The sequence below is a fragment of the Nuphar pumila genome, chromosome 5 (genome assembly GCF_984573655.1).
Source record: "Nuphar pumila chromosome 5, dmNupPumi1.hap1.1, whole genome shotgun sequence".
Lineage (NCBI taxonomy): Eukaryota > Viridiplantae > Streptophyta > Magnoliopsida > Nymphaeales > Nymphaeaceae > Nuphar > Nuphar pumila.
In genome coordinates, this window is record NC_143253.1 from 112,728,945 (window position 1) to 112,756,380 (window position 27,436).

The 27,436-nt window shown below is 39.5% G+C and overlaps 1 protein-coding gene across 1 annotated transcript; it reads right to left on the minus strand.

Annotated features, from left to right (window-relative positions):
* Positions 1–113: 113 nt before the first annotated feature.
* On the minus strand, positions 114–27,125 carry LOC149838175 (agamous-like MADS-box protein MADS1). The gene is made up of 8 exons (XM_090006435.1): positions 26,944–27,125; positions 5,250–5,331; positions 4,940–5,001; positions 4,614–4,713; positions 3,202–3,243; positions 2,316–2,357; positions 1,488–1,637; positions 114–346 (listed from the first exon to the last, which is right to left on the minus strand). Exons 1-7 carry the CDS (start codon positions 27,123–27,125, stop codon positions 1,491–1,493), a joined length of 657 nt encoding a protein of 218 aa, XP_089862561.1. The 3' UTR covers positions 114–346; positions 1,488–1,490.
* Positions 27,126–27,436: the final 311 nt, after the last annotated feature.

Consider the following 27,436-nt stretch of genomic DNA (forward strand, 5'->3'; position numbering starts at 1 on the left):
TACTAGATGGTATGGTACTATCAATGGTACCAACATATAAGAGGCGAATAATCTCACCCGTCCAAAGTGGAGCGCTCTTGCATACCTCAACAATAATTCAATTAAGCAATTCATAGAAATACGTCATACAATAACAGTCTATTATTACAAGTCGGTAATAAAGGCCAACCATTTTCTTTTGCTCCCATTCTTTTCACACTGGTGGAGCGTTTAGATAACAACATACTATATTGTGCATTATTTATATAATATTAGATAGTACATAGATAAGGAACTTACATAAGCACGCCATTGCCATCATCGCCGTTGCCTGTAGAATACAGGGTCACTGCTCCATGGGATCGACCTGCATGTATTTACAATAAGCAATTTGCATCGGAGAATAAGTAGGAAAAATCAAGTTTGGGAGGCTAATTAAGTGGGCTGTCAATCATGAATAGGTTCCATCCTGAGTCTCCTAGTGGGTCTCAATAAACTTTATGGGCCAATCTGCATGGGATCAGAACCCAATTTTTACCTGCGCTGGGTGTGCATGTGATGCACTCACATGCTTGTCTTTTCAATGCGAACCCAATTGGAACGGACTTCGGTGTTGCCAGATTGAGCCCATGCAAACCCAGCTTGGGTTTGATACTGTACAGCTTCAAGGACTCAATTAGGCAGGCGGCCCATGTGGTTAGATTGAATTGTGAACCATAGTTGGATCCATGAAAGATCCATACCTAGGTCCTGAACACTGTGACCATGTCATGATCCAAATGGGAACAACACTGATAAGCGCTATAATTCAGATCTCAGATTTGAGCCCTTGGATCTGAGATCCTAGAATCTCAAATCCCAGGTTTTCTGGTCCGATGAAGTCATTCCCCTCTAATCGATCCATAGAACCTTAGATTTGTGATATTTTAGGGATCTCAGATATCCGGATCGGGTCTGAGATCCCTCGTTTGCTTGAGGGTTGGATCTGGCGTGGTCCCCTCGCCAGATTCCACCTCGAGACAACAGATCCAAGAATCTCTAGGACGATCAAATGCACCCTTGTAGAGTCCATTAGCGGAGTCTAAGCTCAGTCTCAACGGGTTCAGTCAAGTTTTGTACCCAAGACAGCTGTAGCATATTGGGTCCCTCAGAAACTCCATCATGTAACTGAGGAACACGCACGTTCAATCCTAGCCATCCAGTAGAACCATCTAGCCATTGGATGGCTAGGATTGAATGTAGGATGGAACCCATCCTATTTCAAATTATGGGATCCGTGTTCTAACTGAGTGAACCCTCACCCAGAACCGGATCACTTAATGGGTCTGTCTCCTTGCGAGGTAAAACTCCAGGTTGAGGACACAACCACCGAGCCTTACGTGCCCCAACCACGATAAAGCAACGCAGCACTCATGCGCCAGCAGGACTTCAGCTTAACACATGACTCCGCTGACCACATGGGTAATCACCGCGGCGGTGGGTGCCATAGAGTTGAACATAACGCATACTTGTTACCCAAGGTGCAGGGCGGTTTGGTCCTGGTTGGAGTAGTGGAGCATGTTCACTGGAAAGAAGTTGCGGGAATCAAACGTCTGCATCGCTTCGTAGTCGGATCCTGGCAACATGTTTGACTGCTCTGCTCGTTCACTCTCTGCAACCTGAGACCAGTGTTTCAAACCTGTTAGGCCACCACTGTAGCAGCAATAAGGAAAATGGTATGCAAGGTTATCACAAGGAGCATGAAAAGGTGGAGATCATGGGTGCTAAAATCGTCTGTTTTGGAGTGTGCACATGTATCATAGGAGTGTGCGTGCATGTCACAAATCGCATTAGGATTTTCATAGCAAGGGAAAAACTTGTAATAAATTAAAATTTTGTTTTTTTAGGAAATTCTGGCATATGTAAACTTAAGCATATTCTTAATATAATGGCATCCCTATTTTGGTCAAAACTGATGGGAAGACTAACACTAGTTTATTTGTAACCATAATCTTGACAACCAAAGCATCTCTCTCTCTCTCTCTCATTTTTTAAGTTTCCACTAGGTGCACTAGGAGAAAAATTATATCCCTTGTCTTTCAAAGTTCATAAAATATATGCTATACTATAACTACACAAAGTCAAGACTAGGCACGGTTTTAATTCACTACTGAACTTTATGAATTTCAGCAAACCAAAATCGACGAAATATATTCCTGTTCTTGAAAGGGCATAACCGCAACAATGCACGATGATCATATCAGAATGCTTAAGTGACACAAGTTCAATCCTTAACATACATTTCTGTGACATACTATCTTGCCATTGAAAGACAAAGAGGTTCAGTTCTTGTGTACCTTAGCTCGAAGATACATGTTATCACTTTGAAGTTCCAGTTCCTGCACAAAAATGGCAGGAGGGAGAAGACAAAAGATGAGCAGAAGGCCAATTAAATAAATCAAAGAAATACTGAGAAATATTATAAATGCCTTTTATATGAAGAGTATCCTGATTGCAGATTCTCGAACAAAAAAGGTGTCGTGTAGCTTTTTTCTGCTATGCAACAACATTGATCAACAAAGGATCGTGCATATTTCACAATGCCAAGAAGATATTTTTTTTCTTTTTATTGAGCCAAGAAGATATTTCTTTTTCTTTTTTTTTTTGCTGAAACCAAGAAGATACTTCTCAAACACAAAGAATTAGTTACCTTTTCAACTCCAAAGCTAAACCTTTTAAATGTTAATGCATGGTTAATTTTAGAATTTGGAGAGCTCAAATATGCACTGCTGTGCCACCAACATCCAGAATAAGGTTAGGTTTTTTACTCTCACATTAAATAATCTGGGGGAAATTCTGGATTGTTCAGTTAGGTGTTGAAACTCTCTCCCACAATGGATAATCTGGGGAATTCTTTTAGTGGAATCAACATTATAAATTTATATTCTACCAATAATTATCAACATATCCAAGCAATCCTAGATTTTCATGGTGGATTTCTGCAGGAATAACTCAAAATCCTGCCTTTTCTTCACCTCAACTGTTTGGATTTGAGGTGAAGGCTAGATGAATATCTCGAAATCATGACTAGTTCCATCGGAATTACAACATTGGCAGCGGCCATGTTTTAGTTCCGAGAGCTTTGGCATCCAAATTCAGCAATACCTTAGCGTCTGAGGCGCTAAGATCAGCTTTACATAAGAGAAAGCACGGTGAAATCAGAAGAAAAATTAAGAAATTTACCCTTTTCTGCATATATTCAATTTCTGCGAACAGAAGTTCATTCTGCACAGAACCGAAAAAGAAAAAGTAAGCATCTGCTAGGACATGACATTGCCAAAATACAACAGGAAGCACCAACAAATTACGAGGAACCCCAAATATTTTCTCGATGTAGCACTATTGAGGAAATAATCCTTTCAAGAGTTACTGTCATTCTATCTAGCTTCCAAACTTGGGGCTCTTATCTCAAAAAACTAACTTTATGAATTCATCAAATTTACCTTTTTTGATCTCTAAAAGTAACCCTACATTTAAAAAAATTAAATACTACATTTTAAAAGAAATTTAATTATTTTAACATGATAAACGGCGCTGAATCGTTGGATGTGGTTGGCATGGAGTAGCGTTGGCATCTCTCTCTCTCTCTCTCTCTCTCTCTCTCTCTCTCTATATATATATATATATATATATATATATATATATATATATATATATATATATATATTAGAAGAGCTAATGCTACATCTATAAAACAATGTACAACCTTATTCAACAGCTCATATCTGAATCTAAATAAACAAAAAAAAAAAATGGAAATAGAGCACCACAGAGAGAGAGAGAGAGAGAGAGAGAGAGAGAGAGAGAGCGAGCAATATTTTGATGCATGCAGTAGCATCATTAGAAAAGAAATAAGAAGGGCAAAATCTTTCAGTGGCACGTAACCTTTTGACGTTATCCAAAAGCAAGATTACTTGGGAGTTGGGAATTTTCAAAATGACACCAAAGCTTCGTTTATGCAGATTAAATGCAAATTATCTTAAAATTAACTGTGGCTACTACTAAGCTATGTTGGGCTAGTACGCTGATATTACCGTTTTACCCTCCAACAATTAGAATATACTCTTAGTCTTGTATGCCAACCTGGGTTTGTAAGACTTGTGAATCATGTGCCACAAGAAATTGGTTCATCTTATAGAAAAGTGAGTTTGAAGTTTGAAGTAGAAGAGGCAAAAGTGATTTTAAAAAGATCATATTCGAGATTTCACCATAAAGTCAACGCCAAAACTATTCTTGCTTTTTTTATTAGCCATAACAAAGTTTAGGTGCATTTTTTGATAAAATTTCAAAAACGTAGGTGTATTTTTTAATTATGCTGACTTAGGTGCCAATTTGGAATTACCCTAAGAAAATGATGCATGCAAGTTAACATGCACATATTATCATCCTTACTTAGGACATGTAGTTAGCCCTTCAACTACCAAAGTGAATTGGAGGGTCAAGAGGTTAAGGTGAGGGTTTAGATTGTGTCAACCTCTAGGATTTCAAAAAGTACGTTTGGTAGTTTTTGGTAATCGTTCCAAACACAGGACCTGTGGACAGACTTGGAATTCCAATTCGGAATCCAAATCCCAGCTAAAAGGAGGGATATATACCTTCTTCGATCTGATCCTTGTTATGCCTCGTTCTATCTTGTTCTCCAACTGCTTCAGCTCCTTCACGCTGAGGTTGCTCAAAGATTCTCCCATCAAGTGCCTGCAAGCGACGATAAAGAAACAAGAAGTTACTGCATTCACCTGAAGCTCAGCTGTCACTGTATCCATGCAGCAACCCAATTGTTTTCTCCCAACTTTTTCTTACTGAGAAACCAACATAAATTAATCTAGGTGTATTGGTGATAATAAGTTCCTTCTCAAACTGCGGCGGTAAAATAGACCATAAAGAAAATGGGAGCGTGCTTATAAACACTGTCAATGCATACCTGTTTGCATTTTGAAGAATTTGTATCTGCTGCCTCAACTTCGTCGACTCTTGTTGATAATACTGGAAATTAAAGAGGCCACAAACAGAACATAAGAGGATGATTCTTGGACAAGTGAAGATATGTGCACCAAGCAAAAGAACCAACTGGGTCCCAGAGGACCCTCAATCTGCATCATCCATGACCACATTTGTGCCCTGGAGCTCAGTGGCCAAGTATCCAATTACTTGGATTGACCAAGTCGATCAGGTCCCTCATATGGCCCGTGTGTGTTACCATTCAATTATTTGGGGGTTGTTAAGGTACTTACCTGAGCATTTGCCTCTAAAACCGAGTTGGCGTTTGAGCTCTCAGCACATGCCTTCTTGTACCTTTCAATCGTGCCTTTAATGCTGCATCCCATACATGCACAAGATGACTGAAGTTAGTGTTTATTCGGAGACAAATATTATTCTGAATATTTTCCATTAGGCTCATCTAGAATACAAACTACATAAAATAAAACTTCATGACATTTATTTTCACACACGTGAAAATGAGTAGCTAAGCAGTTTTATCCCCTGAATGTCCTAGACACTTTGTATGTAGGTTCAGATTCAGCAAACACCTAGGCATATGCCTTTTTAAGCTGTTTAAGATGATCTAGGAGATCAGGTTGTTTAAGACCTATACACTACTGATATGTGTGAACACATACACGTGACTGATATTGGTCATAGAAAAGAACATAACATGCATTACTCAAGAAAAGAAACTATTGTTGCCACTCGAACTAATTAACCCTTGTTAAAACTTGGAAATTGGGGAGTAAAAAAACTAAACATTGTAAGAGTCATCGCCTGGCTCTTAGACACGGTGTGTGTGGCACCGACTTGTAAAGAGTAATTTTTTTTTTTTAGAAGGGTCAAGCATGTCTGCGTTGCATACCAACTTTTGTAAGATATTGAGCATGTTTCCCTGTGACCTACTTTGTACAGTTGTGTCTAGAGTCTGTTTTGTTTTGGTTGAGTCTTGATGTCAAGTGTCGAGTCACTTGTATCTTTTTTTGGGCCATCCTTGTACTTTGGTTCAAGTTGATCAATACCCTGAAGGGTTAGCCCATAGATCTGAACTATAATGTGCCTGTGGGCAAAATTGTGAATGAATGCAATGTGTTGAGCTTTCTTTTGTTCACCCTTTTTGTGATTATTTTTGAGTGATTGCAATTTCTCTTTCTCTCTTTTCTCTCGCACTCTCAATGATTAAAGCTTCTGCAGCGACAAGCGAGCGATCAAAAGGCTTGTGGCTATAAGGAAGGACCGTCGTGTTGCACTGACCTATTGAAGAAATAGGCCCATGACTAGTGGTACCAGAACCTGTTCTCAAGCTGAGGAAGGGACTCAGGAGTTGGTGTCGAGAGATGTGTCAACAAGTCGCGATTTGTGAGCAAGACATCATGGCGCCCCGATACAATTTGTGCAGCACCAAAGGTAAGGCAGTTGTCGAAGCCGAGGAGATGGCCTCACCTCAGGGCCATGAGCAGATGGTCGAGACTGTCAACAGACTGGTGGTTGATGTTACTTCGCATTTGAAAGCAATTTCACACGCAGTTAAGTCGTTCAGAGGACTGAACGACGAGGTGATAAGCCTATGAGAACAAGTAAACTTGTTGATGGGACTGGTTACTTCGCTGACTACGACAATGACCTCCCTCCAGACTGAAGTAGGGGAGCTTCAGTTGAAGAATCACACTCTGCAGCGGACAATGACCCTCAATGACAAAAATGGCGATAGGCCATTAAAGATAGATGTGTCAAGGCCAACTAAGTTTAATGGTTACAGAGATAAAAAAGTCATAGAGAACTTTTTGTTCCAGGTGAAAGATTACTTGGACATTCAGAATGTATTGGCCGAAGACCATAAGATGAAGGCATCAACAACTCTACTTGACAGAGATGCTATAGTCTGGTGGAGACAAAAACGTAGCGACATGGAAAAAAGGCACTGTGAGACTGATACTTTTGAAGATTTCAAAATTGAGCTACGAAACTACTTTATGCCACAAAATATATAAGGCCAAGCTTATTGAATGGTGTCAGAACACAAGCATACTGGAGCCTTGATAGACTACATCAGGACGTTCTAGAAGCTCATGTTAGACGTACCCAATATGTCAGATGAAGACAGACTCAACTGTTTTATTATGGGACTACAACCTTAGGCACACTCCAAAGTGGAAATGAGCAATCTTGAGACTTTAGAAAATGTGTTTGTGAATATACAATGAAAGTCCTTCACTCTATTGACTAAGGCTGAGAAGAAGCCAGACCATGGAGGTAAGAAGGAGGATCAACGCGACAATAAAGGTGAGGCGTCGACCCAACACCATTCTAACAAGAGGCAGAATTATAAAAAGCACAACAATAACGGTAACAAAGGGCCAATTATGACATATTGGTTTTGTGGCGATAGACATATCGCTAGGCAATGGCCAAAGTGCCTCATGAGGGACGACAGATAGGTCAATATAGTGAAGACAAAGAGTAATGACGCTGATATCGTGCAACCTAGGATGGGGGCCATGCAGACCACAAATGCAATTAGAAGTTGTGCAGCCGAGAGCATGTCAGTTAGCAAAGAACTCATGTATCTAGAAGTCATTACGAATGAGAAGTCTATTACGATAATGGTAAACTCTAGGGCCACACATAACTTTGTCTCGTGAAAAGAGGTAAAGCGATTGAGCTTGAAGCCTGGACCAAAGTAGAGGACCATCAAGATGGTAAACTCTGAGGCCAAGACAATTCTTGGTGAAGCAAGGGATGTGGCTATCCAAATTGGGAGTTGGGCCGGCAAAACCAACTTTTCAGTGGTGTCTCTGGACGACTTTAGGATGATTTTGGGCATGAAATTTCTTCGTAGCCAGAACGTGATGCTGCTGCCGAAGTTTAACTCGTTGACAATCATGAGGCCAAACTCTTCACACATGGTGTAGTGCCTTACTCTTGGAGGCAAGTCTTTAATGCTATCTACTATATAATTGAAGAAGGGTGTCAAGTGGAGAGAGCAAATGTTCCTAGTCGTCGTGCGCACCGAAGAAGGAAAGGTGGAACAACAGTGCCGCCGACCCTTGCCCCACTATTAGCTGAGTTTCAGGGAGTGATGCTCTCAGAACTGCTAAAGTGTCTGCCGCTGAGATGCGAGGTCGACCACAATATAGAGTTGATGTAATGAGATATTGCGGAAATATAAAGAGTGCATACAAGCACTTACAACAATGAAAAAGAGAGAATATCACAAGTCCACAAAGGGACAATACAAGCACAAGCCTGAAAGAAGGCAACAATATAAAAAGCCTCTTATTGAGAAGAGAGAGAGCTCTCAAGAATGAAATACATACAAGGGGATCACCCCTATTTATACAAAAGGGAGAAGAGAGAAGGGGAGGCAAAATGCCTCAAAAGAAGAGCCCAAAAGGGGGCTCCCATGGAGTCGTTGGGAGCCCCCAACGGTCACATTTGTGACCGTTGGGGGCTCCAACAACTCTATGGTTGGAGCCCCTTTTGTGATATAAAAAATACAAAAAATAAATAAAAAAAATAAAAAAGAAAAAATACATTTTAACAAAATCTGAAAATAGTTGTTTTCTAAAACAACTAGTGAAATTACAAAAATACCCCTATCGGGTATTGATGTAATATACAGAATATATATATATATATATATATATATATATATATATATATAAGATACATTTTAACACCCCCCCTCAAATTTTACGGAGAAATGACGGAAAGTTTGCCAAGAAGAAACATGAAGCAAGGAGCCGGAAGAGCTTTAGTAAAGAAGTCCGCCAACTGATATTCTGAAGTGACATAGGGAAGAGCAATAGTTCCTCGCAAGAATTCGTCACGAACATAGTGGCAATCCATTTCGATATGTTTTGTACGCTCATGAAAAGTATGATTGCTCGCAATATAGATGACACTCTTGTTGTCGCAACATAGCTTTGAGGCTTCGGTAATATCAACTCCCATGTCTTTAAGCAAACTGCGAAGCCATACAAGTTCCATTGTCATGGTTGCCATAGCCCGGTACTCAACTTCAGTGGATGACAGTGAAACTTTCTGCTGCTTCTTGCATCGCCAGGCAATCAAAGAGTCTCCTAAAAAAACACAAAAACCAGTAGTTGAGACTCGATCATTGGGATTACCTCCCCAATCTGCATCAGTATAAGCAAGAAGATTCAAGGAAGAAGAGGAGGATAGAAATATCCCTTTATTGATGGTATTCCGAATGTAGCGGATGATTCGGAGAACGGCACTCATATGCACAGTTGTAGGAGCATGCTGAAATTGGCTAACAGAGTGAACCGCATGAGTGATATCTGGTCTGGTGATGGTTAAATAGGTAAGAGACCCAATGAGTTGTCTGTAAGGTGTGGGATCTTCCAGAAGAACCCCATCCTCCAACCGCAATTTGGCATTAATAACCTCGGGAGTCTCTAATTTCTTATCATCAGAAATCCCAGACTTAGAACATATATCCGCAGCAAGCTTCATCTGTGACAAAATATATCCTCTAGAAGAATATGCAACTTCAATTCCAAGAAAATATCTGAGAAATCCTAAGTCAGACATATCAAAATTATTTTTTAACATATTTTTAACATCAATAATACTATTTTGATCATTCCCAGTGATAATCATATCATCAACATAAAGCAACAAAATTACGATACTAGAACCTGCATGTTTAACAAAAAGAGCAGTGTCAGTATAACAAGAGTGAAATCCTAACTTTATCATGATATCACTGAAACGATCATACCAAGCCTTAGGCGCTTGTTTAAGGCCATACAATGCCTTCAAAAGCCGAAGAGTTTGACCTTGCTTAATATTTATTCCGGGTGGCGGGTCCATATAAACTTCTTCACTTAAACTTCCATTTAAAAAGGCATTTTTTACGTCAAGTTGATAAATAGGCCATTTTTTGGTTGATGCAACAGCTATTAAGGTCCTGACACTAGTCATTCGAGCTACGGGAGCGAATGTTTCTTCGTAATCAATGCCATATTCTTGGGAGTATCCCTTAGCCACTAATCTAGCTTTATATCGTTCTAAAGAGCCATCGCTTTTTGTTTTAACTTTGAAGACCCAACGACAACCAATAGGTTTTTTGTGTGAGAGTAGAGTAAGTATTTCCCAAGTATTGGCCTTTTTTAATGCATTAAGTTCAACTTGCATTGCTTCAACCCAATGAGGTATCGATTTAGTTTGATTATAGTGTGTTGGTTCAAAATAAGAATGTAGGGTTATCAAACATGCCCGATAGTTGGGAGTTAAGGAATCATAGGATACAAACCTATTTGGGGGTATTGATATTCTAGAAGAATGCCTAATTTGTGGTTCCTCAGTGGATTCTGAAATTTGAGAGTATTTTTCGAGGGCACTAATAGGATTTTCTTGATTTCTTCTTGAGTAAACATTTATATTGGTATCACTATCATGAACATTTATATTCAAATCACTATCATTTGAGGGAGTTATGTCAAGAGGGGATACCTCATGAGAATGATCAATGTTTTCAAGAAAATCTTCTTGTATGTCATCAATAAGATCATATAAGAATATATAGTCAATTTCATTTGTTTCTTCTAGTTTATCAAAACCGTTTTCTTCTTCTAGAAATGTTACATCTTTTGAAATATATAGTTTATCATTCTTAAAATCATAACATCTATACCCTTTTTGATTTTCACCATATCCTAAAAAAACACATTCAATTGCTTTTGGAGATAACTTATCTCTTTTATGTAATAGGACAAAACATTTGCAACCAAAAATACGAAGACGATTGAAATCGGGTGAAAATTTAAAGAGTTTTTCATAGGGAGAAACATTTTTTAACTTAGAAGAGGGCATTCTAATGATTAGATAGGTTGAGGTTAGAACGGCTTCGGCCCAAAACTTCTTTGGAATATTTCTAGAAATAAGTAATGTTCTAGCGGTTTCTATAATGTGCCTATGTTTCCTTTCCGCTAGGCCATTTTGTTGGGGAGTCCTAGGACATGACTTTTGATGGCAAATGTTATTTTGGGTTAAATAGTTTTGGAATTCATGAGATAAGTACTTGCCACCGGAATCGGATCTTAACATGGATATGTTACTTTGAAATTGATTTTGAACTTTTTTATGAAAATCTTTAAAGAAAGCAAATACTTCCGATTTATGACTAAGGAAATAAATCCAAACATACCGAGTAAAGTCATCAATAAACGTAACATAATATGAATAACCCCCTTTAGACATAACCGGAGAGGCCCCCCACACATCCGAATGCACCAATTCAAAAGGCCTTGATGAAGAAAAGTTCTAGTTGGAAATGGAGTAGACTTCATTTTTCCAAAAATGCAATCTTTGCAATTAATTTCTTTTTCCTTACAAAATTTGTTTCCAAAAGGAAAGAGATACATTTTAGAATAACTTGGATGACCAAGTCTTTTATGCCAAGTTTCCATGCTTTTCTCTTGGACATAAGAACAAAAAAAGTTTGTAGGGAGATCAAGATGGTCCATATAATAGAGGTCTCCCTTTCTATGGCCTTGCCCAATCTGCTTCCCGGACCGGAGATCCTGCACAAAGCAACCATTAGATGAGAATGATATTTCACATCCATGGTCGGCAATTTGAGAAACCGAAAATAGGTTTAAATTTAGTTTGGGAACAACTCTTACTTTTGGAACACAAAAATTTTGTGAATCTTTAAAAGAGCCAATACTTAAAATTTTTAAAAAGGTTCCATCGGCCGTAGAAACACGAGTCCTTTGAATTGGTGCAAACATCAACAAGTGCATTTTCATGAGGGGTCATATGAAAGGAAGCTCCGGAGTCAAGGATCCAAGAATACGTACCGGGTGAAGATGATGAAGCAATAGCCGCACCCGATGTGGAGGAAGAAACCTTTAGCATTTGTTGGAGAGCCATAAATATTTGTCCAAGAGTTTCTTTGATGTCATTGTTCTTGCCTTCATCTTCTTTGGTGGTGGTTTCCTCAAGAGAAGCCACTTTAGGCTTGAAGGTTCCAATAAGCTTTGAACAAGTGGGTCTAATGTGACCCGGCTCATTGCAATAATGGCAAACAATCATTTTTCTTCCTCCATTGTAGTTTCCTTGTTTCCCAAAATGAGGAGGTTTATAGGTTCTAACATTATTACCTGGTTTTGATACGGCAAGGACTTCATCGACATGCTTACTCATGCCAAGCCTTGTCTCCTCTTGAGTGATTTCGGCAATAGCATCCTCAATAGGAGGAAAAATAGATCTATGGAGAAGTGAAGATCTCACTTGCTCAAATTCGGGACGTAGCCCAAAAAGAAATTGGAACAATCGCTCTTGTTTCATTTGTTTTTGCCTTAAATCAATATCTTTCATAGAAACCCATTTTGGCTCCAAGAGAGCCAATTCATCCCATAGTGGGTTTAAAGCACTATAATAGTCTTGAATGCTAGAATCACCTTGCTTGGTGGTTCTAATCTTTTCTTGCAAGAAATAAGCCCTTGCAAGATCCTTGTGGGTATACATACCCTTCATAAAGGACCAAGCCTCATTGGCTCTACGAAATTTAGCTATATTAGCACATACCTTAAGCTCCACATTGTTTATAAACCATGCAAGGATTTTTGCGTGATTGCTTTCCCAATCATCCACTTCCTTTTGATGACTTTCAATGGCCTTGAGGCGAGCATCTCCTTCAAGAGCCTTTTCTTGACCTTCTTCCATCTTTGTGAGCATAAGCTTAGGTTCCGGAACGGTACCCATGACAAAACCCCAAAGCTTCTTTCCTTTGAGATTATTTTTCATTGTCGATGCCCATATCATATAGTTCTTTCCATTGAGCTTGAAAGATAGGTCAATCTTTGTCTCCATGATGATGCCAAGAAGTGAGAAGATATCCACTAAATATGAAATACACAAACCACACTTTTCCTTCAAGAATCGAGTGGCTTTGATACCATGTAATGAGATATTGCGGAAATATAAAGAGTGCATACAAGCAGTTACAACAATGAAAAAGAGAGAATATCACAAGTCCACAAAGGGACAATACAAGCACAAGCCTGAAAGAAGGCAACAATATAAAAAGGCTCTTATTGAGAAGAGAGAGAGCTCTCAAGAATGAAATACATACAAGGGGATCACCCCTATTTATACAAAAGGGAGAGGAGAGAAGGGGAGGCAAAATGCCTCAAAAGGAGAGCCCAAAAGGGGGCTCCCATGGAGTCGTTGGGAGCCCCCAACGGTCACATTTGTGACCGTTGGGGGCTCCAACGACTCTATGGTTGGAGCCCCTTTTGTGATATAAAAAATACAAAAAATAAATGAAAAAAATAAAAAAGAAAAAATACATTTTAACAAAATCTGAAAATAGTTGTTTTCTAAAACAACTAGTGAAATTACAAAAATACCCCTATCGGGTATTGATGTAATATATATATATATATATATATATATATATATATATATATATATATATATATATAAGATACATTTTAACAGTTGACCCTTGAAGCTAAGCTCTCTGCCATGGTCCCTTATCGCATGGGGCCGGCTGAATTGAAGGAGTTGTGTAGACAGTTGGATGAGATGTTAGAGGTAGGCATTATTCATCCATCAAAAGCACCATTTGGCACCCTAGTGCTCTTCTAGGTGAAGCATGATGGTTGCAAAAGGCTATGTGTAGATTATCGTGCGTTGAACGAGGTCACGATGAAAAATAAGTATTTGTTGTCATTGATAGTGGACTTGTTCGACCAGCTAGGCAGTGTCTGTGTCTTTTCAAAGCTAGATTTGTGATCGAGTTATTGACAAATGAGAATTGCTGACAGTGATGAGCTCAAGACAACTTGTGTCACTCGCTATGGTGCCTACAAATTCCTAGTGATGCCATTCGAGTTAACTAATGCTCTGGCAACATTCACGACGTTGATGAACAAGATCTTCTACCCTTACTTAGATAAGTTCATGGTAGTCTATCTCGACGAGATCGTGATTTACAGCAGCAACATGGAGGAACATGTAGGGCACTTGCGAACAATGTTTCAGGTGTTGAAGGAGAATGCCCTTTATGTCAAGCAAGAGAAGTGTCTCTTCGGCCAGGAGGAGATAAGCTTCCTTGGCCACGTCGTGGGGCGTGGTTTGTTGCGCATGGACGGGCAAAAGATAAGAGTCATTCAAGAATAGAATCTGTCAACCAAGATGCTAGAGTTGCGATCATTTTTTAGCTTAGCCAACTATTATCGATGATTCATCGAAAGCTACTCTCTCATTGTTGTGCCCCTCACGAATTTGATAAAGAAGAATCGGGTATGGCTCTAGACAGAAGCTTGCGAAGATGCCTTCGATGGCTTGAAAAAGGCCCTGGTGAGGGAACCAATGTTGCGATTGCCAAACCACTTAAGACCCTTTAAAGTCCACACAAATGCTTCAGACTTCGCCATCGACAGAGTTATTATGTAGGAGAGTCATCCGATTGCTTATGAGTGTTGAAAGCTAAAGGATGCAAAATGACACTACATTGTACATGAGTGTGAGATGATGGCTATTGTGCAATACCTCAGGACCCGTCGACACTATCTTCTGGGTGCCCAGTTCATCGTCAAGATGGACAATGTCGCCACGAGCTATTTCTAGATGCAGAAGAAGCTAACACCCAAGCAAGCTCGATGGCAAATGTTTCTAGCTGAGTTCAACTTTGCTTTGGAGTATAAGGTGGGAAAGACCAACGTTGTTGTTGATGCCCTTAGTCGCAAGGCAGAACTGACAACTGTATGGGTGAAGCCTTTCGAAGTTTGCTTGGAGGGTGCATTGCTAGACCACATCCACGAAAGAATGCAACATGACACGATAACGTAACACCTTATCTCTCTGGCACAGGTAGGAAAGACTTGGCGATTCTGGCTATGAAACGACCTCCTCATAACTAAAGAACGCAACTTTGTGCCGCAATGAGAAAGTCTTCATCGCGAATTGCTTAAGAAGTGCCATGATTCTTTATGGACCAGTCATCCAGGTCAGGAGCGGACCTTAGCACTACTTGAGCGCGTTTACTATTGGCCGCAAATGAGAGACGATGTGGAGGGGTATATACGAACGTGCCTCGTCTGCCTGTAAGACAAAGGAACCAATGAGAAGAGTGTCAACCTCCTTGAGCCTCTACCTATCCCAGAACGTCCTTGGAAAAGCATTTTCATGGACTTCATAGTTAGCTTGTCAAAGGTAGATGGCTTCAGCTCCATCCTGGTGGTGGTGGACTGTTTCTTTAAATATGCCACCTTCATCTCATCTTCAAAGGAATGCCCTGCAGAGAAGACTGCAAAGTTGTTCGTCAAGCATGTGGTGAAGCACTGAGTGTACCAAGAAGCGTTGTGAGCTAGTGCGATGCTCGCTTATCAGACAAGTTCTAGTTTGAAGTGTTTCGGCTACTCAGCTCTAATCTACTATTTTCAATAAGTTTTCATCCATAGACCAATGAGCAGACAGAGCACATCAACGAACTATTCGAGCAGTACCTCGAGCACTTTGTTAGTGCTAATCAGAAGGACTAGGTGAAGCTCCTAGATGTGGCTCAATTCTACTACAATATTTAGAAGAGTGAGTCTTCAGGCCACAACCTGTTCGAGATAGCTATGTGACAGCAGGCACTAATCCCGCAAACTCTAGTCGCACAGGAGAATGGAAGGTCATCCTTTGCCTATCAATTTGTTCAAGATTGACACAAGCAGACCGAGCAGACGAAGGTGTTTCTGCACAAAGCCACTAAGAGGATGAAGAAGTAGGCGGACAAGCATCGTCGACCTGCTGGGTTCCATGTTAGGGACCAGGTGTTGGTGAAACTTTACCCGAATCACACAAGCATCTTCCGTGGATGGTACCACGGACTAATCAGGAAGTACGAAAGACCATTCACCATCACCAAGAAAGTGAGAAAAGCATACAAGCTGGACCTATCCTCGGACTTCAAGGTGCACCCGGTGTTTCACGTGTGCAACTTGAAACCGTTCTATGCGGATGAGGGAGATCCGAAATGTAGCATGCCACAACGCGCTCTTATATTGCAAATGGCCCTTAGCAGCATAACATGCCGAGAAACGTCTCAACAAAATCCTTCGCCACAGGGTCAACTACTTGGGCAAAGCAAAAAAATATTTAGTGCAGTGAGAGGAGACAGTGAAGCCGATGTGGGAGCCAACATTCCGGATGAAGAGTCGCTATCCAGCCGAAGTCAAGGCCTACCATGAAGCAGATGGCACCGAGGGCGGCGCATGATTTGAAGGGAGGTGCTTGTTCTCATGTGACCTACTTTATGCAGTTGTGTCTAGAGTCTGTTTTGCTTTGGTTGAGTCTTGATGTCAAATGTCGAGTCACTTGTAACTTTCTCTGGGCCACCCTTGTACTTTGGTTCAGGTTGATCAATACCCTGAAGGGTTAGCCCGTAGATCTAAACTGTAATGTGCCTGCAAGCAAAATTGTGAATGAATGCAATGCGTTGAGCTTTCTTTTGTTCACCCTCATTGTGATTGCAATTTCTCTCCCTCTCTTCTCTCTCTCTTTCACTCTCATTGATCAAAGCTTATGCAGCAGCAAGCAAGTAACCAGAAGACTTGCGATGGTAAGGAAGGACTGTGGCGCCGCACTGGCCTATTGAAGAAATAAGCCCATGACAAATCCATTGGGATGAATTAATATTTTTTTATTGTCTTTATACAGTGATAAAGAACCTACCATTATGACTATAAATGGAGGTAGTGGCCTCTTTGTGTCAAGTGTAGAAGTGTGTGTAAGAGTGGAATGAGGGAACTAATAGTAATATGAGTGAGTCTTTTTATTTTTACTCGATGCAGAGACCTAACCGCGTTGGCTTAGCCTGTCTTACTTATGGTTGATGTCCCGTCAGCATAAAACTCCGAGGGTTATCCCTTGACCCCAGGAAATCACCAAGCTTTGGCTTACACAGGGGGGTGATGCCCATTTGCATTTGATCCTAGACTGCTCATCAAATGGTCAAGGCCCCATCCCACTACGCCAAACCCCTTGGGTCAACATGGGTGAGAGTCTTTGTGATGTGATGTGATGCGAGACATTCTTTTATAATATGTTTGGAGAAATGACGCCTTTGTTTAATTGTTAGTGCCTTCTCTCTCTCTTTTTATCTTAGCTCACTCCGTGAGTGTTATACTTGTATTGGTGTGTGTTGGTGTGGTCGACTCGGTTCCATAAGATTCAGTCTTGGTCCGGTGTGATTCAGCATGGTTTGGTGACTCTTGGTTATTACATGTAGGTCAGGTATGCGTCCTTGTTCTTTTTATGGGTATAATCTATGAGTATTGTATATAGTATTCAGATATTGGATCCATTTTGGTGAATATTTTTATTGGCACTTGGATATCAGATCTATATTGATCTAAATCTAATTTGGCTCAGGAACACCGAGGCTCTGTCAGATTTTCGCTTCTGGGGATCAATCACTCATCAAGTGGTATCAAAGCTTGGACTTGGATTCAACAAGTGGTATCAAAGCCACGTCAAGTGTCTTAATAGATACACAGACTTTACTTGGGGATGTTTTTGCAAAGAGCAATTTGAAAGAGTGCTGATCAACTTATACTAAGTTGGATTAAAGCTATGGTGACAGAGGCTGTTTTGAGTCAGATCATTTGGACAGGGACTGCTCGTGAAGCATGGCTTGCTCTTGAACAGTCATATGCCAGGATACTTCAACTCAAATGTGACATTCATAACGTTAAGAAAGACAACAAGAATATGGTAGAGTATCACATTCACGTTAAGATTTTATGTAATTCTCTGTGTGCTGTTGATGAACCTATCTATGAAGAAGACTTGGTTAGTTATACCTTTAATGGTCTTACAAGTAATTATGAAGGTTTTATCACTACTATGACAACTCCCCAAAAATTAACAAAGTTTGTTGAGATATAATCGCCTCTTAAATCAAGAACACCGACTTGAGATGATGTCTCAAAACTCCTTAACAAGCCAAAACCTCAACCACTGCCTTCTTTGCTCAAAGAGGCCACAATAGGCCGGTCCAATCTTTTTTTTCTCAAATATTTCAAAACTCAAGTGCTAAGGATGGCCAAGTGCAGCCAAGGACATCTTCACGTGAGGGCCAGCATGGTGGTCAGATTGTATGTCAATTTTGTGGTTGCAAAAACCACACGGCCCATATGTGTTATGTCATTCTTAAGATGTTTGCAACTATCGCATTGAAAAATATGCAGGATACCTTATAGTACCCTAACACTGGGGCCACTCATCACATGTCTTCAGATGATAGAAGAATGACAAGTAAATCAAAATAACATGGCTCTAAAGGTGTCATGGTTGGAAAAATGGCAAATTTGGTGGTGACAAATATAGGTAATGTCTTTTTGACTTTTCATGGAAATCAGCTATCTCTTAAAAGTGTGTTGCTTGTTCTAAGCATTACGAAAAACCTCATGGCACAATTGCTGCTTTGAATTTCATGTTGAAAAGTTTTGTGTTAAGGATCAGTGGATCAGGACTACTCTCCTAAGAGGGCCGAGTAGATGAGGACTATATCCATGGCCAGATGAACAACTTGGTGAAGCTTATTTTGCTGGAGTTTTTCCATAAACTATTTAAGGTTTCCAGTGACATTTGGCATTATTGTTTGGGTCATGTTAAACTTTAAGACGTCAAGTTTGGTTGAAAAGAATAAGTTGATTTTATGTGATGATGATTGTAATGATAGCCTATGCTCAAGTTGTGTGGTGAATTCTTTTTGAGAAAGCAAAATTGTCTGCTAAGTACCCTCTAGAGTTAATTCATGGACCTATGAGGTTTGGCTTCATCTCCCTCAAATGAAGGCTATAGATTTTATTTGCTTTTGTTGGATGATTCTTTTAGATTTTCTTGGCTCTTTTCACTGATAAAAAGTCGGATGATTTATTCATAGAGATTAGCTTGAAGAGGTGTGTGAAAATTCAAGACTCTAGTGAGCTTGATCCAGATGGTGAAGACGGATCCAATCCAGTTAGCATGTTACTAAAGAAGAATCTAGAGACTTGGAGGACAAGACTTACCATTGTGGTAGGATTGCTGGCAAAGGAAATGAAGCCTATAAGTTAGCTGATGGAAAGGAAAGTCAAATCTCCAAAATTGCTAATAAAGACCTTTCCAAATTATCTTGTAATCTTGTGAAAGCCAAGTTGTACTCTTCTTCCTTGAGTTTAGTCAACTTTCAAAGACTTGTAAACTTTCAGAAACTTAATAAAACAAGAGAAAGCTCAGAACTATCGTTGAGATAGCGTGAGAAGAAGTTGAATAGTGGATGTAGGTCACCTTGACTGAACCACTCTACATCATGTGTCTGCTATTTTCCTTGTTTTATATTTTACAAATCAAAACCACCCAGCAGAGTCTACAGAACATTTTCATGCAAGACCGTTTTCAAATCTACGAAGGTCATACGTCTGGAATATAAGCTTACACGCCACACTTTTTTGGTATTTACGCACAAGTGATTCTTGGCACAAAGGAGTACATCTTAAGCAATGGACCACATGTGTGATGTCATATGCTTGTATCTGATAAGTACTGTCTTCGAAAAAGTTGTCCCAGTGTGCACAACTACATGCATGATAAAGACATTTGTACCATATTATCTAGATAAATGGAACCAATGCAAATTCAGTCATCCAAACCATCATAACTTTTGCCTATGGTTATATGGTAGCATGCTACTAAATCTAAAAAATGAATGAAAAAGAAACCTTGCTTACTGTATCTGATGGATATCTTGCCATCATTTTCACTAGTTGTCTGGTTAATTATCACACGTTTAGATTCCTTTACAAAAAAGGAAAATTATCATACGTTTAGCCACACACCGTCTAGAGGTTCTCCTATGTTTCCATTCTTATAGGAATGGCTATTTTAGGGCCTTGCTTGATCTTACGCAACAAGCACCAAAGGATCTTTTGTCCACATGAATCAGAACCAGTAATTCCTGGCACCTTAGCCTCTGCACCAGCTTTCAGTATTATCACGAGGAGTATTGAGCCTATTATCTGGTCAGCTTGAAGAGCTAATAATCTAGATATATAGTGGAATAGATTTCTTGGAGAAATATGTGTCCCCAGAGAGGTGATCCATATCACTCCAAGGCAATCGGTCCGCTCCAAATAAAACCTGATTCCGTACTATCACAATGCCATCCTATGAACGACATAGCTCCATCCACCCCCACCCCAGAAAAGGGGCTTTGTGGTCTCCATGAACCACATCATACCCCATAAATCTATATTTGTTCCAATTATGGATTAGATCTGATCCACTTTGGACGGTCAACATGCATGGTGACAAAAGTGGTGAGCAGCAACTATTCAACTACCAACTTTTCATGATATTTAAAAACAAAAATCTTGCATATATATATATATATATATATATATATATATAGATAGATAGATAGATAGAGAGAGAGAGAGAGAGAGAGAGAGAGAGAGAGAGAGAGAGAGAGAAATGTGTCCCTTAAGCCCGTTTTTTCGTTAGGTTGCATTAGGTCCCTTCAAAAATTATAGTTTTAAGTATTTTTTCTCACATTTAATACCCTAGATGTGATCTATAGGTTTTTGTTAGTGGAAACAGGCTTTTGGATCACCGGAATCAGACCTGTATATGGGTTTTTCTGGTGATCCAAAATCAATGGCTACGCAGGTACCAGTTTTTTGGCTCATAAAAACATGTTTTTTCATCGAAAAAACATGATCTAAGAGTCGATTCCCATTAAATCGATCATGCTCAACACATCTAGCGGTTCAGATCTATCATAAAACACTTAAAACCTAGGGGGCAGAATAACAAATGAGGCCTAATATGTTCAGGTCTCATATATATATATATATATATATATATATATATATATATATATAATGAGTTCTTTAGGCTGCCTTTTTCGTTAGGTCCTTTCAAAAGCCGTAGTTTTAAGTATTTTTCTCACATCTAACACCTTAGATATGATCTATAGGTTTTGTTTAGTGGAAACTGACGTTTAGATCGCCCAAATCTTACCAGTATATAGGTTTTTCCAGTGATCTAAAATCAATAGCTATGAAGATATCAGTTTTTCTTGGCTCATAAAAATATGTTTTTCCGTTGAAAAAACATGATCCAAGAATAGATTCCCACTAAATCGAGCATGCTTCCGTCATAAAACGCTTAAAACCTATGGGAAGAAAGGGGTTGATCAAGAAATGGGGCCTAATATGTTCAATATATATATATATATATATATATATATATATATATATATATATATATATATATATATATATATATATATATATATATCAGAGAATAATGTGAAAGCAAATAATTTCATTTTTATTATATTTTTCTCATGAAAATGTAAATGCCAAAATAGGCTCATGTTTTTTTGTTTTAAATGAAAATATCACGATAATCTCAAAATTTCAGGTGAAAAAAATATTTTTTTAATACTTCTCAAAAACATCCCGTTACTGATCCCTATGTCCATCGTGCTCAAGAAATCATAATTCATTGGTCATAGCCATCACCCTCAAACAAAGTGTACACTGTACGTCTAGAAGACCCAGATAGGCCTATATTCATTTTAGCCTGCATGGGACCTTTTCATGGGGTCCCTTCATCTCAGCCATATGAATGGTCCTAATCCATGGCGGGACCCCCCTGCACATGCAGAAGAAGCAGACCCCACGTCTCGTTGGTGTCACCTACTTCGAGATGACTGCTGCCAACATCAAGCAACTCAGAAACCCACCAGAATAACACATGATCACCAGACCTCACCCCAACCTGCCACGTGTCTACTTCTTAGTTTTGCACGAAACCTGCAGGCTTAGCTACAAGAGGACGACCATACGAATCTGAGAATCGGAGGGAACGAGACGGGTGAAATGTATGCGTGCCTAAAAGAGATGGTGGACAGTGCAAGGGACGACCCTCCCCGACTCGGGTTTCGTATTGGTGGTGGCAAGGAGGCAAAATCATTGATGTTAAAAAAATATATATGCGTATTTTCAACATATCACATATCTTTAATATATATATATATATATATATATATATATATATATATATATATATATATATATATATATGGGGATATTAGAGACACAATAACATATTTCTAATTTTTTATTTATTTATATAATTTCATAGAATTCAAAACTTTGTGCACCGATATGTTCTTAATTTTTCAAGAAAAAGAAACTTTTCTAACTGTCTACCGCGTTTCCATTTTTCTTGTTCTGAAGGCAAGTACTTAGGTATGTAGAAGTGTAGTTTGACTTGATCTTGCTTATAGCTTTCTTGCATCCAAATGTAGTCAAGTGAGTCTTCATTAATTAGGTCTTCCCGGTATCAGTTTACTGCAGGCTTTTTCCTAGATAGGAAAATCACCAATTACAAGATTTGTGACATGTTTGATTTTTGCTTGCCACCCTTTAGGGTTCGAGTCTCCAAGGAGATAAGGTGGGTAATCTATATGCTGACCGATGTATCGGACTAGATTCACCACGTCGAGCCGACTCAGGGGAGTGAAGGAACTACGGGGTATGCTCAAACCCACCGGTCAATGAATAAAAGTGAAACTAAAAGCTAGGTAAATTCCTGACATGATTTAAAAAGATCGATGTGGACCATTGGCTAAAATTATACCTAGCCGAGTTGGTATCCTATTCATTACTCGGTGTGGATTTGTGAGAATGAATTACGTATGCTCAACTCCGACGGTCAACATATGGACCCAAAAACTTGGCAAGCCCAGACTCAACAAAGGGCTTGAGTTACCCATGTTGGTTCAAATTAGGTCAGGCTAGGTTTTAACTTGTAAGATTGGAAATCTGGCACGGCTCCGGCATGATGTGTAACAGGGCTAGCTAGATATATAATCACGCCTAGAAGATCCCATTTGCACCAACATGTCCAATTGTGTTCTTTATCCAATTCTTGGATCAGATTGATTTGATTCAGGAGCAGATGAATGGAATAAGGAGAGTTCTTCTATCTACTGTGGTCGGACCAGGCCGAGTTCGGTTAAGTGGTCCGAGACATAATTGTCTTCAGAATGAGGGGACTGGCTACGCAGGTAGGCCCCATTGAGGTGCTCAGTGGCATGGGTGACGAGTGACGGTTGACAATAGAACAGTACCCCCCACACTCTGTTTCGTGCTTTCATTACCGCTGCCCCAGAAATTGAGAGTGATGTAAAGTTATTGAGTGTAGCATAGAAACGAAGAAAATCGTAAGTAGATCAACAAAGGGATCGGCTGACAGAAAGTTGAAAACTTTGTGTAAGCTTTTGCCCATCTCAGGACGTGATGGAAAAATAGGAATCAAGAGCTTACAATGCCACCATTCACAATCATGTGATATTGTGTTAACAACAGCCAAGAAAGTAATATAGTAGAAGTGACATTATGAAAAGATGATCATTATGTTATCCACAATAGTAAACTGCATGTTTCTAGCTAAAAAAAGGCAACGGGATGACCATATTAACTAGGGAAAAAATAAAAGGGGTAATTCAGATTTCAGAAATAGGTGCCCATTGAATGACTATTTTATGTTTGGCTACGGCTAAGGCAAGTAAATAATTTCATCTGGGTAAAGGCAACAAGAGCGGCTCGAGCAATTTCTGAAAAAATGAGACATCTTTTTTGAATATTTGAATCCTAAGGTGGCTAAATATAAGTCCACCGTATGTTAGGCACCTATATGGAAATTATCCAAAAAAGAAAAAGCCGAGCCTATTTTCTTCAGCCTAGTATATTTCTGAAGATATTCATGATGGCCACTAGGGCCTCTCCCTTTCTGGTGTTTTTAAATCACCACAGCAGAAATGGCTTCTAAACATGAAGTGCCATTATAAACTCGGTTCCCACTTTCTCCTAATCGGATAAATAAGGCAGAAACTGTACGAAGTTTTTGGAGCAAGACTTGTTGCATGGTCAATGACCAAACACAAGAAAAGAAAGAACAGGACTGATTGCTGCCTAAAAGGTCCATCTCACCGTTTTCATGCTTCAGGTGTATTGCTTAACACCAGAAAAGAAGCAAGGACAGAGTCGGCTACAAGCCATTAAGAGAGAGAAAAAACTTTTCTGCGAAGGAAGAGTGAAGACAGGATAGAACGCATGTGATTGGGTAGTACCATGAGATCTTCCCATCTTATCATTGCCCATCAGCAGAAAATAGCCTCGCCTGAAGATTGACAGGAGCTGCATTAAATGCTCTAAAACTTGGAAATCATGAATGCTACAGTACTTTGGACTGCGACATCAGGAATTGTCACCACTCTCTGAGTGAAAAGCAAGGGTAGAAGAAGGGGAAAAGTAAAAAAAAGAGTTTCTTGGGCCTTTCTAAAGTCTAAAGACTCTAAACTGGTAAGGGCGGTTTGGTTTGAGAGTCTTCAATCTCATCTCTGAGTATCTGATGTAGGTCGGGGAGCTGCTGATGTGGCATGGGACTCAAGCTCAGATGCAATGCGTTCAAACGTAACCTGACATCCAAAGAATACAGATGACACGGAATATAAAATACGTAGAGTTTCATACTTCATCTTCTTCCCTAAAACGAATATGCGGCATATAATAGTTTATCATTGTGGAAAGGAAGTTCACACGGAGAATGGGAATCGGGAAAGGGTTAGGGTGGGAAGAACAAAGGATGGCTGAAACGGTTACGGTACGAACATTACCCACTGAAGCATAGAATATAGAAGACATGGGGAAAATAATTTGTGTTCTTCCTATAAATAAAGAAACCATAGAGGGAATATGTTAAGAAATACAACAAAATGGAAACGAGAGCAATTCTCAACGTAGTGAACTCGTGATAGAATAGAGAAAACTCAAGCACGAAAGCATCCATTACCCCTATCAGCTATCTTACTGGCATAAAGGCTTCCATGGAATCTCGTGGAGATAAAGAGAAACTAAACGATAACAATATTAATGACCCTCACTCGCACAGAAACGAAACGGATAATGCAAATGACACATGATACCACAAACTCTTTCTCCTTATCTAGAAATGCAGCAAGTAGAAACGTAAAAAACAGGAAACATATTAGCATTTATTTTGATTGTAGAACATAAATATGGCAAGGCGCTAAAATCAACACATATGATCAGCGACCAAATAGAAAAGATGAATAATATGACACAGTGGGAACAATGTTAAATAAAAAAAAAAAGATCATGCAAGTCAAGCAACTCCTTGACATGTTTAAGAATCTAAGAATGAGCCCCAAGGGGGGTTGGGGTAGTGGGGTGGGGCCTTGACTTCTAGACGGGCAGTCAAGGTTCCATTCTCATGGGTGTCGCCCCTCCGCGCAAGCCAATGCTTAGCACATAGGCCCCAGGGTCCTAGCCTCAAAGTTTTACGCTGCCCGCAGGACGACCGCAGGTATGGCAGGCTGAGCCAGCACAACCAGGTCTTTAGTGCCGGGTTTATTCGAGTTATAAATTCAAAAAAAAAATCAAAGAATGAAAAAAGTGAAAACATGCAGAATGCAAAGAGACAAAAATAACAGGAAATTAAAAAAATGCCCAACATCTATGAGCTTTTCCTTGTTTGTTAGAGTTCCCAAATCAATTTAGAGATAAATAAATAAATCGAAAAAGGAACTAGTAAAGCCAAAAACAAGTAAATGGAAAACTAGAAGCTAAGAAACAAAAATATATAGAATAAAGAAAAAAAATACAAGGGTGATGAAGAGACTCACAGAAGTAAGAACTAGCCGAAACACAAGGTGAAAACTTTAAATCTGTAATCATTGTGTCTGCTTGTTAAACGTAAAGTGAACAACCAGAAGCGGAAAATCCACATGTTAAATATTAAACGTAAAAGCGTAAAGTACATAAAAAATGAGAAATGTATACACGTAAATTAACCTTCATACTTTCGAATTGTAGACACTGAAACATAATAAATTGTTATTGTGAAATGATCAATTCGAGACTCATGAAATACGAGCGCAATCTACTCTTGAAATATTAATTTACAAATACTCAAACAAATAAAAAACAGAAAACGAGACCCTAATTAATGCTTAAAAATACCAACAAATAACAAGGAACAGAAGACTAGTTAGTTAGTAAAGCTTGAACGGGATTTAAACGTATAAATTCCCAAAAGCTCATTTTATGTTTAAAAATGTTATTCCGAAAAAAAAAAAACATCTCCTCAGCATGACAAAAGCTGAAAAACCTAAAAAGAACTCTCTCAGAGAGAGAGAGAGAGCATTTTTGCCTGCTTGGACATCCTCCTGCAATAATGTCTCCTTTTCTAGAAATACACCGCTCTTCAATTTCTTTTTAAAATAAAAAGAGAAGAACGAAAATGATCATAATCATTTACAACGCTATGAACGAGAAGAAGAATCAATAAATTTTCTATTTCAAGGACAAGTAGATCTTTAAAATAACACTATTCTCCGTTTTCGTAACATCTTCTCTTCTTCATTTAACGCTTCTTCTTAACCAGAGTTCAAATTTTATCATACCAATAATTCTTACGGATTTTCCTTCCTCCCTCTTGGAATCTAGCAATCTCCCTATTGTTCTACTTAAACCAAAAAATAACAAAATAAATGTCATGCAAATTTAACTTTCTCTAAAAGACCAGAACTGAAGTACTAAAGATAAAATTTTATGATTCTGCAACAAGTTTAACCTCTCTCTCATGGAGAGCGATCGGATCGAACACCCTAAGACTCCCGCGCTTTGGTATGCTCTAACATCAACTAAAATCCGACGATGAGGAAGAGAAAGATGCATGCAAAGACTGTATCGTTCGCTAAAAACGGAAGTAGTAGCGAGGTTAAACGATAGCTCTTACGAACGATCAAGAGAAGAGAATTAACAGAAAGCTTTTCAGGAAAGAATCGACAGAGAAGACGCATCCGCTGCGAACTAAATCAGGAGGATTTTTCACCTGCTGTTGGCGTACTCGTAGAGGCGGCCTCGGCTGGAGAAGACGATGAGCGCGACCTCGGCATCGCAGAGCACCGATAGCTCGTAGGCCTTCTTGAGCAGGCCGTTCCTCCGCTTGCAGAAGGTCACCTGCCGGTTCGTCGTATTCTCGATCCGCTTGATCTCGATCTTTCCTCTCCCCATGGCGATCGGGCCTGAGATCCTCCGGGAGCGAGCTTCCGGTAGGGTTTTCGAGCTTCGGAGGAGGCGGCGAGCTAGAGGATTTTTCCGGATACCGCGGCGATGGAGCTACTTCTGCGGAGTTTCTCGGCTACGAGTTCCGGCCGTTTCCAGGCAAGTTGTGAGTTTGTAGTTTGTTCTTGAAGCGCAGGTTAATGGAGAGAGAGAGAGAGAGAGAGAGAGAGAGAGAGAGAGAGAGAGAGAGAGAGAGAGAGAGAGAGAGAGAGAGAGAGAGAGAGGAAAAGTGGAAAACGACGGAAAACAGGTATATACAC

What these genes read in the sequence shown, in the direction of transcription:
- LOC149838175 (XM_090006435.1), bottom strand. Translation starts at nt 27,125, where the DNA reads ATGGGGAGAGGAAAGATCGAGATCAAGCGGATCGAGAATACGACGAAC. An exon ending in TACGAGTACGCCAACAGCAG is followed by an intron (nt 5,332 to 26,943) that starts GTGAAAAATCCT and finishes TATGGGATGCAG; the next exon opens with CATTAAAGGCACGATTGAAA. An exon ending in ATTCTTCAAAATGCAAACAG is followed by an intron (nt 4,714 to 4,939) that starts GTATGCATTGAC and finishes CGTCGCTTGCAG; the next exon opens with GCACTTGATGGGAGAATCTT.